The following is a 14,972-nucleotide window of genomic DNA, read 5'->3' as shown; positions in this document are numbered from 1 at the left end:
TATATATACACATGAGCAATTTTTTTTTATTTCTTCAAACTTAACTTTTGTAAAAATAAATATTTTTTCTTAATTAGTTGTCTTTTCAGTATAACTATTATTTATTTTATATCAAACAAAAATTTTCAAAAAAAAAGAAAATTGGTTTTATTTTATATGAACATTTTTTATATACACTTAATTATATTTTTATAAATATTTTTTCCAGTAATTAATAATAAAAAATTTATTATTATTCATTTAAATTTAAAATTATTTAAAAAAAAAGTTTTAATTAAATATTTAATATTTTTATTTAAGAGTATCACAGATTTATCGTGTATTAGTAACCCTCTAGAAATAATGTGTCATGCATCTTGTTTAAAAGTATACGGTGACTCGTTACTAAAAAATACCAGTAGTAGACGGGGAGACGGACGTCGACAATGAAATTGGTTCAAAATGTGTAACTCAATCCCAGCTTTCTCTTTAAATATTATAGTACATATATATATATGTAAAATCTAAAACCTTCAAAGAAATTGGTACAGATGAAAACACGTCCGCAATAGGCCTAGACGAATTTGGATTGTCGTTTCAAAAGACACGGTGGCTCGCTCCAAGTAAACGCGTAGCGTTTTCTTATTACTCCAATCTCCAAACGCGCGATAGTTGCCAAGCGTCGCGAGAAGCAGTATCGTATCTCGCGCCAGTCTAGTAATCTAACATAGCAAAGGGGTGCACCGTCATGTATCTATCAATCTATTTATTTATCACTCTACTATCAATCTATCTGTATTTATATATACGTTTTTGTATATATACATTGATCACAAAATTCATAAGAAATAAAAGCTTATAAAATTTTATCGCAATTTTCGAATGTAGATGCTTAACGTTAATTCTAATATTAGAACTAATGTTGGTTATTTGTATGCAGTCATTGTCTCGTCTAAAGTAATTCTCTTTTTAAATTAATTTATTATTAATTATTTTTTGTATTTTATATATAGATATATCGCGTTATCAAACAATTTTATTAGGTAGACATAAAATTTTTTAATTTAATATATTTATTATTATTATTATATATACAATTATTATATTATTATATATATATAATATTAAATTTAAAATTTTGATCTAGATATAATATATACAATACATAGATATAGATACGCAACGGTGGCCCCTTGGCATTAGATCACTAGGCTCTGACGCAAGGTATACGGTACTGCTTTCCGCGGCGTTCAGCGGCAACTGTAACGCGCATACGCGCTTGAGAAATTGAGAAAAACAATCGCATCCATCAAGCCGTCTAGTTGTTTAGTGAGTCAGCTCCGCGCTCCGCGTGCTTCGCATTATTAAATATTTTCCTAACCCAAACGTGTTCTGCATTATCGAAATTGATCTAATTGTCTTAACGCCCAATCGACCGATTTTTGTTGATCGCGGCGTCAGCAATTTTTTCGCTTTTTTCTTTCGGGCATATCGTCGCGATATTCCTTTGGCTGTTTTGTCTTAGTTGGAAGAGGCAGCCATAACGACAAAATTCAAGAAAAAAGTGCACGTGTTGATCTCCGATTTTTCGATCGAGACCATTTATCGGGACGTTGGTTACGAATAAGCGCCGTTTAGTGAAGCAGCTCTGTGTCGCAATTTGTGTATTGCACTATAAGCAGTCGGCTAAATCGAGTTCTTTCGAGAACATTCATCGACCGTGATCGTGAAGTATTTTGGTGGTAAGTGAATTATTGCTTTTCTATGAGATCTTATCTCGGATAATTTTTATATGAGATCGTATCCTTTCAGTAATAAATGTGTTCTTTATTGCTGAATCCCGACAAATGGAGGATTCAAGCAGTTAATTCAATACACATTTAGCTATTTATAGTACATTCCACATACAGCCATTGACAAAATTATTAGTTACTCTATTTATTTAACTATTTTTTTTATTTATAAGAAAATTAATACCACTGATCTTTTATAGCATTTTGCTTCAAATATCTATCTTCTCTGGTACTAGTCTTACGTTTTCTTGCTCAGATTTGGATTTAAGCTGTTTAGTCTTATCGTATCTTTTTATAGTGGTTTAAATTGCACAAGGTGAGCATTTTACTTTTTTTTTACTATTTGTATTTGGATTTGAGATAGTCCTTTGGAGTGCAACATAAGAATCTGAACTTGTTCTGTTTCACTCATACTTTTAGGCACATTTGAAATTTTTCAACAATAACTAGACAAAGAAGCTTAGCGAATAATGGTGAAATGAGAATAATTATTTCCGTATTAACGAAAGTTGATCATATACAAATGAAGAATTTTGTAAATTATATTATCACGTCCTTAAGAAACTTTATATCTCACTTGCTTAAACCTTTTGCAAAGTCAGTTGTATAAAAACAACACATAAATAGAAAGCTCATGCTCATTCAATTTCAAGAATAGTAGAAAAGGTGCCTATATATAGTAATTTTGTCTATATATAGTAATATAATAATTTTGTCAATTACTGCATAATAGCGTCACATTAAGCATTTTAACAATTTCTAATTTTTATTATTTATTTCAGTATAGCATTACAATGTTTGCCTATGTAAAGTTTGAAGATGGCCATAAAACAATTGTGGAAACATCGGATATAAAACATTTTAAAAGAGACAATATAAATCACTCAAAAAAATACAAAGTCCGTTGGGATGATGCTTTTTATGATGCATTGATCATCGATGTAAATGGTAATTAGTACTATACGTTAATGAACATGTTCAACAGACTGAACGGATCAGTGAACGCTCAGTAATTCTCTGATATGATTGGTTCATGCCTTTAGTTCTTTGTTGGTTTTAGAAGCAAACCAATTATACTAAAGAATCACTGAGTGCTCACTGATCCACTCCATCTGCTGAACACGCTCAATATTTAATGTAAGTTTTATTATAAAAATAAAATGCATATTTTTTAAATTGTTCTACATATTTTCTAAATAGTAATTTACAGAATTTATAATTTTTTAAATGATCTTACCCATCTTATTTCTCAAGGAACTCTTTCTATTTTTGTACTATTTATAGTTATTATTTAATTAATTAACTTATTTATTTGATCTTACCTTAGCAATTCAATAAACAGCCAATATACATATAATTGTTGGTTATTTATTACTAGCTTTTTTGCTGGCTCCTATCTCTTTTTTCTGGGTAGGGGGACATGCATTTACGCACACCCGTCACGTTTTTTGTTTTTCTGGGTTGTGTGGGACTCCCAAGAATTCTTTTCTTCACTGCTGTTTCCTGGTTTTTCCTTTTTTTTCAAGACTCAGCTGTGACTTTCTTCCTTGAACTACCCACTAAAACTCCCCTGTTTCTCATCTCCTTTTCTTTCTCTTCTTTTTCAATAATCTCTTTTACTTCTCCCCTTCTTTCCTTTACTCTTTCTTAATTACTTTTTATTTTCTTTTTTTATCTCTTTCTTCTTTTGTTCTTTTTTTCTTTTTTCTTTTTATTTTTCTTTATTTAATTTCTTTCCCCCCTTTTTTGCTCTCTTCTTTTTTTTTCTTTATTTTATAACACTTCTCTGTACGTTACATTTTTTGTATAACTTTTTTCACTTTTTTAGTAACTTTTCCCTGATTTACTTTTTTCTCTATCTTAATTTTTACCTTTTTGTTGCTCTAGAAAATGCCACATAAAGCTGTTTATGTGCAAATACTGGATTTCTTAAATATATCCCTACTTTTTCTAAAGTCTGTTCTTGTGCTTATTGTCATTGCAAATAATATTCGTATTGGAAATTGTCTTCTTTTAAATTTAAGTGGTAATTTCTAATCATTTTTTACTAAATCTATTCTTGGAATTATAACTTTCTGTCCTTTTGCTAGTCCTGTTAGAAAGTCTCTCTATAAATTATATTATTTTTTTAATTTGTAACTATTATTCTTGTTCTATTGCATAATCCTTTTTTGTATTTAAATTTCTAATTTATATAATAACGTAGATTCTAACGTTATTGTGACATTGTTTTTTATTTTTAGTCGATACTGGCATTCCTAAAGGTGTCAATGAGTTAAAAAATTCTACTATCTTTTACTTAAGGTATTTTTTAAATTAATACCCTTTTTTTAAGATGAACCAAAAGTTTTTATATATGTATTAGCGTAAAAAAACCATTTCAATTATTTTGGTTTATTTTTTTTTAAATAAATATTTTGGACTTAAACTATAACCTTAGGCTCTTTTTTATATTTTTCATTTCTTAGAAAGTTTTATTAAATGATTGTCTTTTAATTTTATTGTTTGAAACTGTTTATTTGCTTTTAACTTTATTTCTATGACTTTATTTCTATAACTAAAAGATAATTGTTTGAGAAAATACATGTAAATTTAAGAAATATTAAACTGATAAAAAAGTTTGCCAAGGAAGATATGTGTTTTATTGCTTTTTATGGATCTTTCACATTTTAAGCCAAAAGTTGGTTATTGAATATAGTTTTACTACAAACGTATTTACATGTGTTTTCTCAAACAATTATCTTTCAAAAAAAATTTTTTTTATTCTAATGTTTTTTTAAAAAAAGGAATCTTCTCATTTTTTCCTTTAAAAAACGTAAATGGCTTGTGAAAGATTATTTCTAGCTTTACCTTTTTTAGATGAATTACTTTTAAAATTCAATATTTTTCTGCATTAATTTACATTATTTTTTCGGGGAAACTATTTTAATTTTTTAAAAACAGTTTCTAATATTTAAGGGGTTACACCAACCTAGCGGAAAAAAAATTCGATTTTTTTTTTATTACATTTTCTTGAAGCTTCAAGTTTTGAGAATATATCCTGAAAGTTTTATGTTGATATCTGAAAAAATGCCGGAATTACAGAGAGTTGAGTAAAACGGGATCGAGCGTTCAAGTGCTCGAATTGGAGCAATATCAACATAAATCGCCACTGGACGATGATGTGATTAAAGCCATTCGTCTAATATTTGAAAACAACTTTCTAGTGATAATTTACTGGAGAAATGCGTCGGTGGATTTACGCAAAACGTTAACGAAAGTTTGAACAATCTGATTTGGCGCATAGCGCCAAAAGTGCAGCACAGCGGTGCACACGTTGTGCAAATTGCTGCCAATATTGCTGCATACACATTTAATGAAGATGCTGCCGCATATTTATTAATGATAATAAAAGAATTGTGCTGCATATTGCGAAAATCAAAACCGAGCGCGCATTAATGTGGCCGAAGTGCGAGCGCAGAAGGCGACGCGCGAAGAAAAGATTGCTCGCTGTCAACAAAAGTCTTCACAAAGCACTGCTGTTATTGATGTGGAAGGAATCTCATATGGCCCCAGAATTGTCGACTAGAGGTAAAGTGCAAAATTCGGCTATTAACAATAGTAGAACTAAACTTGAAACTTTAAACGCGTTTTTCTCAAAACATGGTTTTCAAAGTCGGTGACCACCAGATCTCAAAAACTAATGGATGGATCGTTTTCAAATTTTTACACAATACTCTCAGAAACATTCTTTTGTCGGTGACGATCTATTTTTTTTTAATCGGTCTTCATTAAAAAATAAAAAAATGAAAAGGACAAAAATTTTTCGTTTTTTTTTAAATTTTAACTTCAACTCATCGCCATTTTGTAACAAACGATAAAATCGACAATCGGCGATCGTCACCGACAAACCACTACTGTTAACTTAAAAACACCATTTTGTTTTTTTGTTTCAAATGGATCGTTTAGACGGGACAGTGGTCACCGCAAAATGCGTTTTTCCAAACCTCAATGTGTGTCGGCGGCCATATTTCTGCTTTCCGTCGCCATTGTTTAATAAAAAAATTTTTTTTATATTGTCGAAACATAAGTCAATAATCACCCAAAATTTCATTTAATTCCCACTACCCGTTTAGGAGGAATAAAATATCAAAGTTAGGCCTGTTTTTTGACCGTCTAGGTTGGTGTAACCCCTTAAACGAAAATCTTTCTCAATCCTATTTCTTTGCAGTTCCGTACTCCATAAAGTAATTTAATATTTCTCTCTTCTCTATCTTTATTAAATAAATTTCATTTAGTCATTAATAAATTTTTTGAATCTCCTTTTTGGACTTCTCATTAGATACATCTTTTTTAATGTCAACCTTACCTTTTAACGTAGATATGTGTTTGCATGCTTATATTGGTTCTTAGACGTTTACATCTTTTTAAAAACTTTACTTTTTCTAACTGGGACTTTTTAAAATTATAAACATCGTTTATTTAATTTCTTGTAAAAAAATCTTCAATTTTTTTTCCTTTATAATTCTACTTCTTTCTTAGGTCTTTGATACTGCAATAAACTTTTTCAACTTTGTTCTTTAACGTTATATTTTTGTTCTATCCTTGATATTACTATAATGCTTGTGGAACCAGCTGTTTATTATTTCTTTAGTATATTAAATGACTGTCGTTTAAATCGCTAATAGACATTCAAACACATACACTCACACTATCACACACACTCTCATCAAATATACCCTCTGTCAATCTAACTTTCAGATACAAACACTGACACAATTATTTATTTTTTTCTCATTTTATCATTTTTATTCTCTCTTGCATCTCTTTTCTCTCGTACTAACACATCTAAACTACCCTCAGTCTCACGCAAACACATAATCTGTGTTTCTCTATCTCTTTCTCTCAAAAAATATATAAATTTTTTTAAATTGTTTTTTAATTCAAATAACATTATTATATATCCAAATTTCTTTCTTATATCTTTGTTTAGTTAATTTAAAATTTTTTCATTCAATAATTAATATTTAATATAGTTTTCTGTTTTTTGTGATTTTTATCAGCGAATTCTTTTTATCAGTACCAGGTCTGTAACTTTAAAATGCGGGTTTTTTTAATAAAAATACGCAATAATTTAGAAAAAATGGAAAAATATATTTTATTCAAAATATCGGCCCTCGCTTTCTACATATTTTTGCCATCTAGTAGGCAAATTATGGATGCCATTCCAAAAGAATTGAAAGTTGCGCGAGCCAACCAGTCGTCGAGTCATTTTTGGACGTCTTCATAAGAATGGAAATGCTGCTCGGCAAGTGAGTGTCCCATAGATGAAAACAGGTGGTAGTTGGAAGGAGCAAGGTCTGGTGAGTACGGCGGGTGAGGTAATATTTTCCATCCAAGTGCTGCCAGAGTGTTTTTAACCAGTTTTGCTGTGTGACTGGGTGTGTTGTCATGCAGCAAAATCATCTTCCCATGCCTTTGAGCCCATTCTGGTCGTTTTTTGACCAACGCATAATTCAAATTGATCATTTGTTGTCGGTAGCGATCAGTATTAACTGTTTCGCCAGGTTTCAGCTTGCAATTCGGTGTCTTCAAACTTTTTCGGTCGATTTTCACGTTCTTTGTCACTGACATCAAAATCACCACTTCTGAATCGTTTAAACCACCGGTCGCAAGTATCGACAGATAGAGTATGTGCACCGTATGTTTCCACAAGTATTCGATGTGCTTCCGCTGCTTTTTTCTTCTGATTGAATAAGAAAATCAGCACGTGCCGCAAATGCTCTTTGTTCGGCTCAAAACTCGACATGTTTACCACCGAAAAAAAATGCTACTAACACTTAAACGTTTAAACAAATATGGCGTTTTGAAGCTAACTATCATAGCTACAAAATGACATATTGGTTATGACACCAGCATCTATAGGCTTTGTGCTCCATCTCTTGGAAAAAAACCCGCATTTTAAAGTTACAGACCTGGTAAATGCTGTTTTCTAAATTTATTACATTTAATTTTTATTTACATTTAATTTTGACTTAAAAATTAATTCTTATAATCTAAGAAATTACTATTTTATTTAAAAACTAATTAAGTATAGTTTAATAAAAACATACTTTCGTTATTATAAAAATCATTACAAAAATAATAACTTAATATTTATTTAATTATTATTTCTTCCAAATAATTTAATTTTTTTAAAATTAATAAAGGATATTTGAAAAATAAAATTTAAATTGCACTTAAAAATTATTACATTAATATTATATCTTATTATTAATTATGTACATCTTTTCACTCTTATTATACCTCAATTCTTTGTAATTCTTAGCTTGTTAAACTGTAACTAACACCAAAACAGGTAAATTATTGTTTATTATTGATATTAAATTATATATATTTCTAATAATATCTTCATTTATCGATTCCTTGCGGGATACAGGCATATTCCGTTTAAACTCTCAATCACAATTAATAGAGAGTTAATATACACCATATTAAACGCTCTGACATATACCTTGAGAGAAAGGCCATACTATACCTTCATTTACTCTTACTTATTTTCACACTTACACCTCCGCTTCTGCTGCATTCGCTCCTTCACTTTAACGTTTAACTATTTATATCCCCTCTCCTGCGTCTTCCACACTTCTTTCCTCCTAGTAAAATCTTTGCTCCACCTCTGTCCTCCCTCCTCTCTTTTCTCTATTTGTCCAGTTTTTCCATCCATTTTTCCCCTTCCTCTCCTTCACCTAGTTTCTCCAACATCTTGTGCCAACCATTTTTCCGTTCCCCAGTATGTATACTTCTTCTATATAATCCCATGTCTTTTCTCTCCAATCACATAATTTACAGCTTTTCCTTTCCTCATCTTCTGAATATCTTTCACCTCTCATTCTACTCTCCAATCTGTATCTTGCAACTCTCTGACATCTTTTCTTCTCCCAATTCTTCCTCAGATATTCTGGTGCCTTTTCCCTTTTTGCTTTACTGTACTATTTATTTTATTTTGAACTCTTAATTCTTTTCCATTTTTTTCTCTGCCTACTCTTTATCATTTTTTATCATCTTTATTGCCCAATCTCCATCTTTAGAAAACCTATTTTTTCCCATTCTTGTCCCATCTTTTTTTGCTCATCTATTTCTTTCCAAAATTATATTTCTAGTTGAAATAATTAATGTGAACTTTTAATTCAATATATTATGATTTTAATTATATTACTTTTTATCTTAATCAATTGTCTTTCTTTTCAAAAATTAATAAATTTCTTAATATCTTCAATATTATACTTTATTCATAAGCTGTTTAAATTATTAATACATGTTTATTTATACATATATATATTTATTAATATTTATGTGCAATTTATTTGTGTGTGTAAAGCTGGAATCATTTCGTTAAAAATTATAAATTATTGAGTTCTGGTTTTATTTTTTAATAATTCAAGAGGTCATTCCTTTATAGGTCAAATATAAAATTCTCATTTAAAAAATCACATTAGTACAAAGCTAGGCTCACACAGCAAATCACTGTGTCCTACGAAAGTGTTAATAATATATCTTGATTTTAATAGACTTTGAGTTCTATAAGTCATTTTTAGACCCGTCAAATTTTTTTTTAATTAATGAGATTTTATATTAACACATTATAGATAGTAAACAAAAATTGGAGGAAAAAATTGCCAGCAAGAGACCAAAAATACCTCTGTTTGAAAAATGCCTATCCGCTTCCGAAAGTGAACTGGAATCGAGTTTTAAGGAAAATAAACGCAATACAAAAATGAATACAAAGGAAACAAAAAAAAAGAACATAACAAATGTGAATACAAGCAACGCAATTTTAAAGGTAATATATAAAAAATAACATTATTTATATTTTATAATTAATAAAAATAATATAATTTAATAAAAATAATTAATAAAAATAATAATATAATATAATTTATAATTTATAAATTATATTATATTATTATTTTCTGAAATTAAACCAGACATTAATCAAATTGTTTCTTTTAAGGTTTTTAATTGATAAAGTTATATAACTAATTTTTCTTAATAAAGTTACAAATTATTTTATAAGTTTATTAAGAATAAAATAATTACAAGGAATAAATTACAAAATAAAACTAAAAATATTTTTTTATAAAATCAAATTAGTATAACAAAATATAATCATGAAAGTCATAAGAAACTACATATTTAACCCAAAATTCTCTATAAAGGCGTAAAAACATTATTTATATCGAATTATTTATTACATTCTTTTATTATTTTTTTTTTTTAATGCTAAGTGGCGCGCGCGAAGCGCGCGCAATGTTGTGTTCTAGTAAATAAGTAAAATTAGGATTGTTATGTAATAATAAATAAATATTGAAGGTCACTTTTTCTGAAATTTGTTGCAGAAGTTATATTAATTAATAATAACTAATAATACTTCTTCCTAAACAAAATATAAAGTAATATAACATCCTATGCTTGTGAAACAAAACATGTTATAAAATAAAGTTTATTCGCTCGCTATCTTTTTTAACTGATTGTGGTAAACAATTTATTTTTTTGGAGGCTTTATATTCAATAATTGTTTAATATCAATACTATTTCTTTGCTTTCGCGATAAATAAAATGGAGAAAGTTCCACTTAACTCACATTTGGCGCACATTTCTTAATATATCGTGTATATATTTAATGAAAAATTTATAAATATATACAAATACAATATTTTAATTTTGCCAAAATCGAAGGACCTTTAGCATCACTGGCTGGTCTTCGCAAATTCTTAACTTTTTTGTTTTGTCGATTTTTTGTATTGCTTAAATTGTCTTATTATATTTGTTATTATAATTTTATGTGCATGTTTTTTTACAGGCGAATAAACATAACGAGACTACTAAAGAAATGAGTAAAGGGCTCGAAAAAAGTATAAAAGGAAATGATGTACATAGTGAAGCTTTAAAGAAACAGGTAAAAAACTATATTATATTATTACATATTAATATATTACACAAAATATTATTTTATATTTTATTTTATTATATTTTTAGTATCTTATATTACATTTAATATCATAAATAAACCTTAATAAAAAATTTCTTTAAAATATTTTTTAACGCTCTCCGTCGCGGTGCTATCGCATTTTCTCATGCTTTTTTCAGTGCATAGTGTAGAGTAGATTTTTGCTTTTTCCGATATATCTCGAAAAGTATTGGAGATATCAAAAAATGTTTTATACAAAAGTTTTATGGTAACAATATCTCTATTTAACTACATGAATAAAATTTTGAAAAAACTTTCAAAAATTAAAAAAAATTGTTAAAAAAAATTTTTTTTTAATTTAATTACTGTAGTTAAATAGAAGTACTTTTATTGTAAAACTTTTGTATAAAACATTTTTTAATATTTTGTTTTGTTTGGTTATGAGATATATCGAGAAAACGAAAAATGTCTCAATCTTTGAAGGGTGATTTAACCCCTTTAAATCGTTTTTGGGCAGCTACGAAAAATTTATAAATTCATGTATTTACCCCCTCTACATTTATGCCAAGTTTTATTAAAATCAGAATTTTCGAGTTTGCGAGGTTCCCTTGTGAGTCACCTTCAGTTGTGAATATAAATAAAGAATAATTTAACATGAATGGCTATTGTTTGATTTGTAAAATCGAAAAAAAGAAACATATACACATATATGTGTGTGTGTGTGTGTGTGTGTGTGTGTGTGTGTGTGTGTGTGTGTGTGCGTGCGTGCGCGCGCGTGCGTGTGTGTGCGTGTGTGTTTCTTTTTTTCGATTTTACAGATCAAACAATATATATATGTGTGTGTGTGTGTGTGTGTGTGTGTGTGTGTGTGTGTGTGTGTGTGTGTGTGTGTGTGTGTGTGTGTGTACATATAAATAAGGGAAAGACTACATTACAAGTATTATATAATAATCTTCTCTTTAACAAAATTCTTTCTTAAAAAATAAAAAGTTAAATAGCATGCGCGAAGCGCGCGTCTGTGGTGTCTAGTGTTATAAAAAAGAAGGCAAAATTAAAGTAATTGTATAAAATGCATTTTAAGTAAAAGCAGTAATAAAAAATCAATTAAATAAAAGTTATAATTATATCTTTGATGGCGAGAAAGAGTGGAGTCAATTGTAATTTAATTTTAATTTGATATCGCTTGTTTAATAAACTCTAGTATTTATTTTTACATTTATTTTGTTTTTTTTTGCTCTCCGTTCTTTTGCTTTGCAAATTATGTGCTTACATATTGTAATAAATAACAAATATTTTATTTACAACTTAATTATAACTACTGTTAATATTTTATTTTTATAAATATTTAGATACGAGACTTAAAATTGCAAAATGATTTACTTCGTTCCGGGGACCTCCCGTTGGATAGTCGTAAGCATAGCACGCGGTAGAAAGTGGCTCCGAGAAATTAAGGTTTTTTAAGGTGAATTGGAGGACGTGGTGCTGTGAAGAGTGGATAGGAGTGAGTGAGGGGAGGAGAGGAGTGACAGGGACAGAAAGATAAAGGGCAGAGGGCCCCGGTGAGAGAAATATAGAGAAAGAAAGAGTGAGACGGCGAGAGGCCCTACGGCCACGGCGCATGGAGAGTAGCAAGAGGGGCGACGTGCAGAAGGAGCGCGAAGCCGTAGCGGCGGTGGTGCAAGCGGAGACGCGTGCGGCCGAAGTGGAAGGTGGGAGTGGCGGCGAGGGAGGAGGGGGTGTGAAGAGGACGGTGAGAGAGCAAGGAAAAGAAGAGAGAAAGGGAAGACCAACCAACGCCGAAAGACTGGTGAGAGATAGAGCGCAAAGTTACGGCTCAATTTTAGATTACATTAGTGTAAAGAGGAAAAGAAGAGAGATCTCTCCGGAAAGTGAAGAACAAAAAGCTAAAAGTAAGAGAAGCGTATTGGAAGGTGCGCGGCGGATCGATTTGGAGAGAGAGGTCTGTTCGGTGGAGGTAGAGAGAGAGGTTTGTTCGGTGGAGGTAGAGAGAGAGGTCTGTTCGGTAGAGGTGGAGAGAGAAGTGGAAGACACAAACGCAGAGAAGATGGGGGAACAATGGGAAAGTAAGAGCGAGAAGGAAATCATGTTAGAGTTGTTGAAAAGGTTTAACGAAGAAAAAGATAATACAAAAAGAGAGATGGAAAAAATGAAGGAAGAACTATTAAAGGAAATAAACTATATGAGGAAAGAGGATAGGAGATACCGGGAAGAAACGAAGAGGAGACTGGATAAACTGGAGGAAAGGATAGAAAATAGCGAAAGAGCCACGAATAAAGAGGAAGTAAAGAACAGACTAGAAATATTAGAAGCAAGGTCAAGAGGAGGAATATCGAAAGCCAGAACAGACCAGAGTGAAGCAGAAAAGGAGATACAGGAAATAAGGAAGATCATGGAAAGGAAAGAAAGAGAGGAAAGGAAGCTAAACGTGATAATTAAAGGTTTAGAGACAAGTAGTCAAGGTAAGAATCTAGAAAGTGAAATAGAAAAATTCTTAAGAGACAACATAGAGACGAACGTAGAAGTTGAAACAGCAAGAGCAATAAATGGAGGGAGAATGATTCAAGTCAAATTCAGAAAATGGGAAGATAGAAATAAGATCATGCATAATAAGAAAAAGTTGGGAGATAAGAAGATTTACATAGACAATGACAGGACGAAGAAAGAAAGAGAGGTACAGAAAAATATAGTAGCCCATGCGAAAGAATAGAGAATAAAAAAGTACAGATAAAATTCTGGAAGCTAAGGATTGAAGATAAATGGTATAAATGGAATGAAACAAAGGAAGAACTGGAAGAGGATTCGACATTTCGAGAAAAAAGAGAAAGCAAAATGGATTGGGACAAGAAGGACTGAAGAAGAAGTTAAAGGATTGACGGGCAGTAAAGGAATAAAGAGCAAGCAGAAGTTTAATGATTTAGGAGAGAAGGGAAAAAGGAGGAAAGAACAGACGGGAAGGAGGGGAGAAGGAAGAATAATCTTTTGGAATGTGGCAGGAGTTAAAGGAAAAGAAGAGGATTTTTGGAATTTCATAAAGGAATACGAGGTTATAGGACTCACGGAAACATGGCTTGAGGATAAAGAGGAAGCGTTCGTAAGAAGAAAACTGGAAGATGATTTTAAAGTGGAAATGGTAGCAGCTAGAAAAGATACAAGAAAAGGAAGACCAAAAGGAGGAATAATTCTGGCCACAAGAAAAGGAATATACGAAGAGGATACAAATGCAAAAAGTTGGAAAGGGAAAGAATTCATAGGTAAGGAGGTAAGAAGAAAAGGAAAAAGACTGTATGTAGGAGTTGCGTATATGAGAGAGTGTAGGAAAGAAAATAGAGAAATGATGGAAGAAATGACGGATTTGGCAAGAAGTGAAATGGTTTTGTTTGGAGGTGACTACAATGCAAGAACAGGGGAAAAGATGGGATGCGAGTTATACAAGGAAAAAAGAAGACGCTCAAAGGACAAAGTGATAAATGAGGAGGGAGAAGAACTACTAGAGTGGCTAGAGAATAAAGGCCTAAACATAGTGAATGGGAGAACGGAAGGAGATGAAGAAGGAAGCTTCACGTACATCAGCAGCAGAGGGTGCTCAGTGATAGATTACGTAATAACAAATGAAGAAGGATGAGAGAAGGTAGAAACATGCAAGATAGAGGAAAGAGTGGAGTCGGACCATCTCCCAATAACAATAGGATGGAGTGAGGAAGAGGGAGAATTAAAGGAAGAAGAATGGATTGTCAAATACAAGTGGGATGAAGAAAGCATAAAAAGATACCAGGTAAATTTAGAGAAAGAACTAGAGAACAAAGGAGAGAAAATTAAATGGAGCGAGTTGAAGGAGATTGTTAAGAAGAGCATGGTCACGAAAAGAATAAAGATAAAGGGGAAAACAAGAAGAGGAGAGGAATGGTACGATCAAGAATGCAAAGAAAGGAAAAGAGAACTGAGAAAACAGCTAAGGAGGCTAAAAAAAGGCAAGATTGGAAGCAAGGAATACATAGAGAGGAGGAAAGAATATAAAGAATTGGTGAAGAAAAAGAAGGAAGTGTGGGGAGAAGAACTGCTGACGAGATTAAGGAAAATAAAAGAAGGTAAAGAGTTCTGGGAGGAAGTGAACAAGAGGAGGAAAAGGAGAGAACTGATAAGTAAAAAGATAGACACACAGACATGGGAAAAACACTTTAGAGATTTACTGGACGGAAAGAGACAAAGAAGAATCAGAGAATGGGAGAAAG

The 14,972-nt window shown here is 31.0% G+C and overlaps 2 protein-coding genes across 4 annotated transcripts; both read left to right on the top strand.

Moving 5' to 3' along the window:
• The first annotated feature begins 1,078 nt into the window (after nucleotides 1-1,078).
• On the top strand, nucleotides 1,079-13,353 carry LOC105830373. 3 transcript variants are annotated; one of them, XM_036285273.1, is made up of 5 exons: nucleotides 1,079-1,721; nucleotides 2,560-2,720; nucleotides 9,401-9,594; nucleotides 10,615-10,710; nucleotides 12,072-13,353. In XM_036285273.1, the coding sequence occupies exons 2-5, from the start codon at nucleotides 2,567-2,569 to the stop codon at nucleotides 12,150-12,152; spliced, it is 525 nt and encodes a 174-aa protein (XP_036141166.1). In that variant the 5' UTR covers nucleotides 1,079-1,721; nucleotides 2,560-2,566; the 3' UTR covers nucleotides 12,153-13,353. The 3 variants fall into 3 exon arrangements, with proteins under 3 accessions (XP_036141166.1, XP_036141158.1, XP_036141171.1); XM_036285265.1 differs by having other exon boundaries at nucleotides 1,085-1,721; nucleotides 2,555-2,720; XM_036285278.1 differs by lacking the exons at nucleotides 1,079-1,721; nucleotides 2,560-2,720 and adding an exon at nucleotides 5,090-5,342.
• Nucleotides 12,341-13,450, top strand: LOC118646834 (trichohyalin-like). Its single transcript, XM_036290606.1, has one exon. The coding sequence runs from the start codon at nucleotides 12,341-12,343 to the stop codon at nucleotides 13,448-13,450; it is 1,110 nt and encodes a 369-aa protein (XP_036146499.1).
• The last annotated feature ends 1,522 nt before the right edge of the window (nucleotides 13,451-14,972 follow it).

This window comes from Monomorium pharaonis, chromosome 1 (genome assembly GCF_013373865.1).
Source record: "Monomorium pharaonis isolate MP-MQ-018 chromosome 1, ASM1337386v2, whole genome shotgun sequence".
In the NCBI taxonomy this organism is placed as follows: Eukaryota; Metazoa; Arthropoda; class Insecta; order Hymenoptera; family Formicidae; genus Monomorium; species Monomorium pharaonis.
This window is presented reverse-complemented; position numbering and strand designations above follow the sequence as displayed.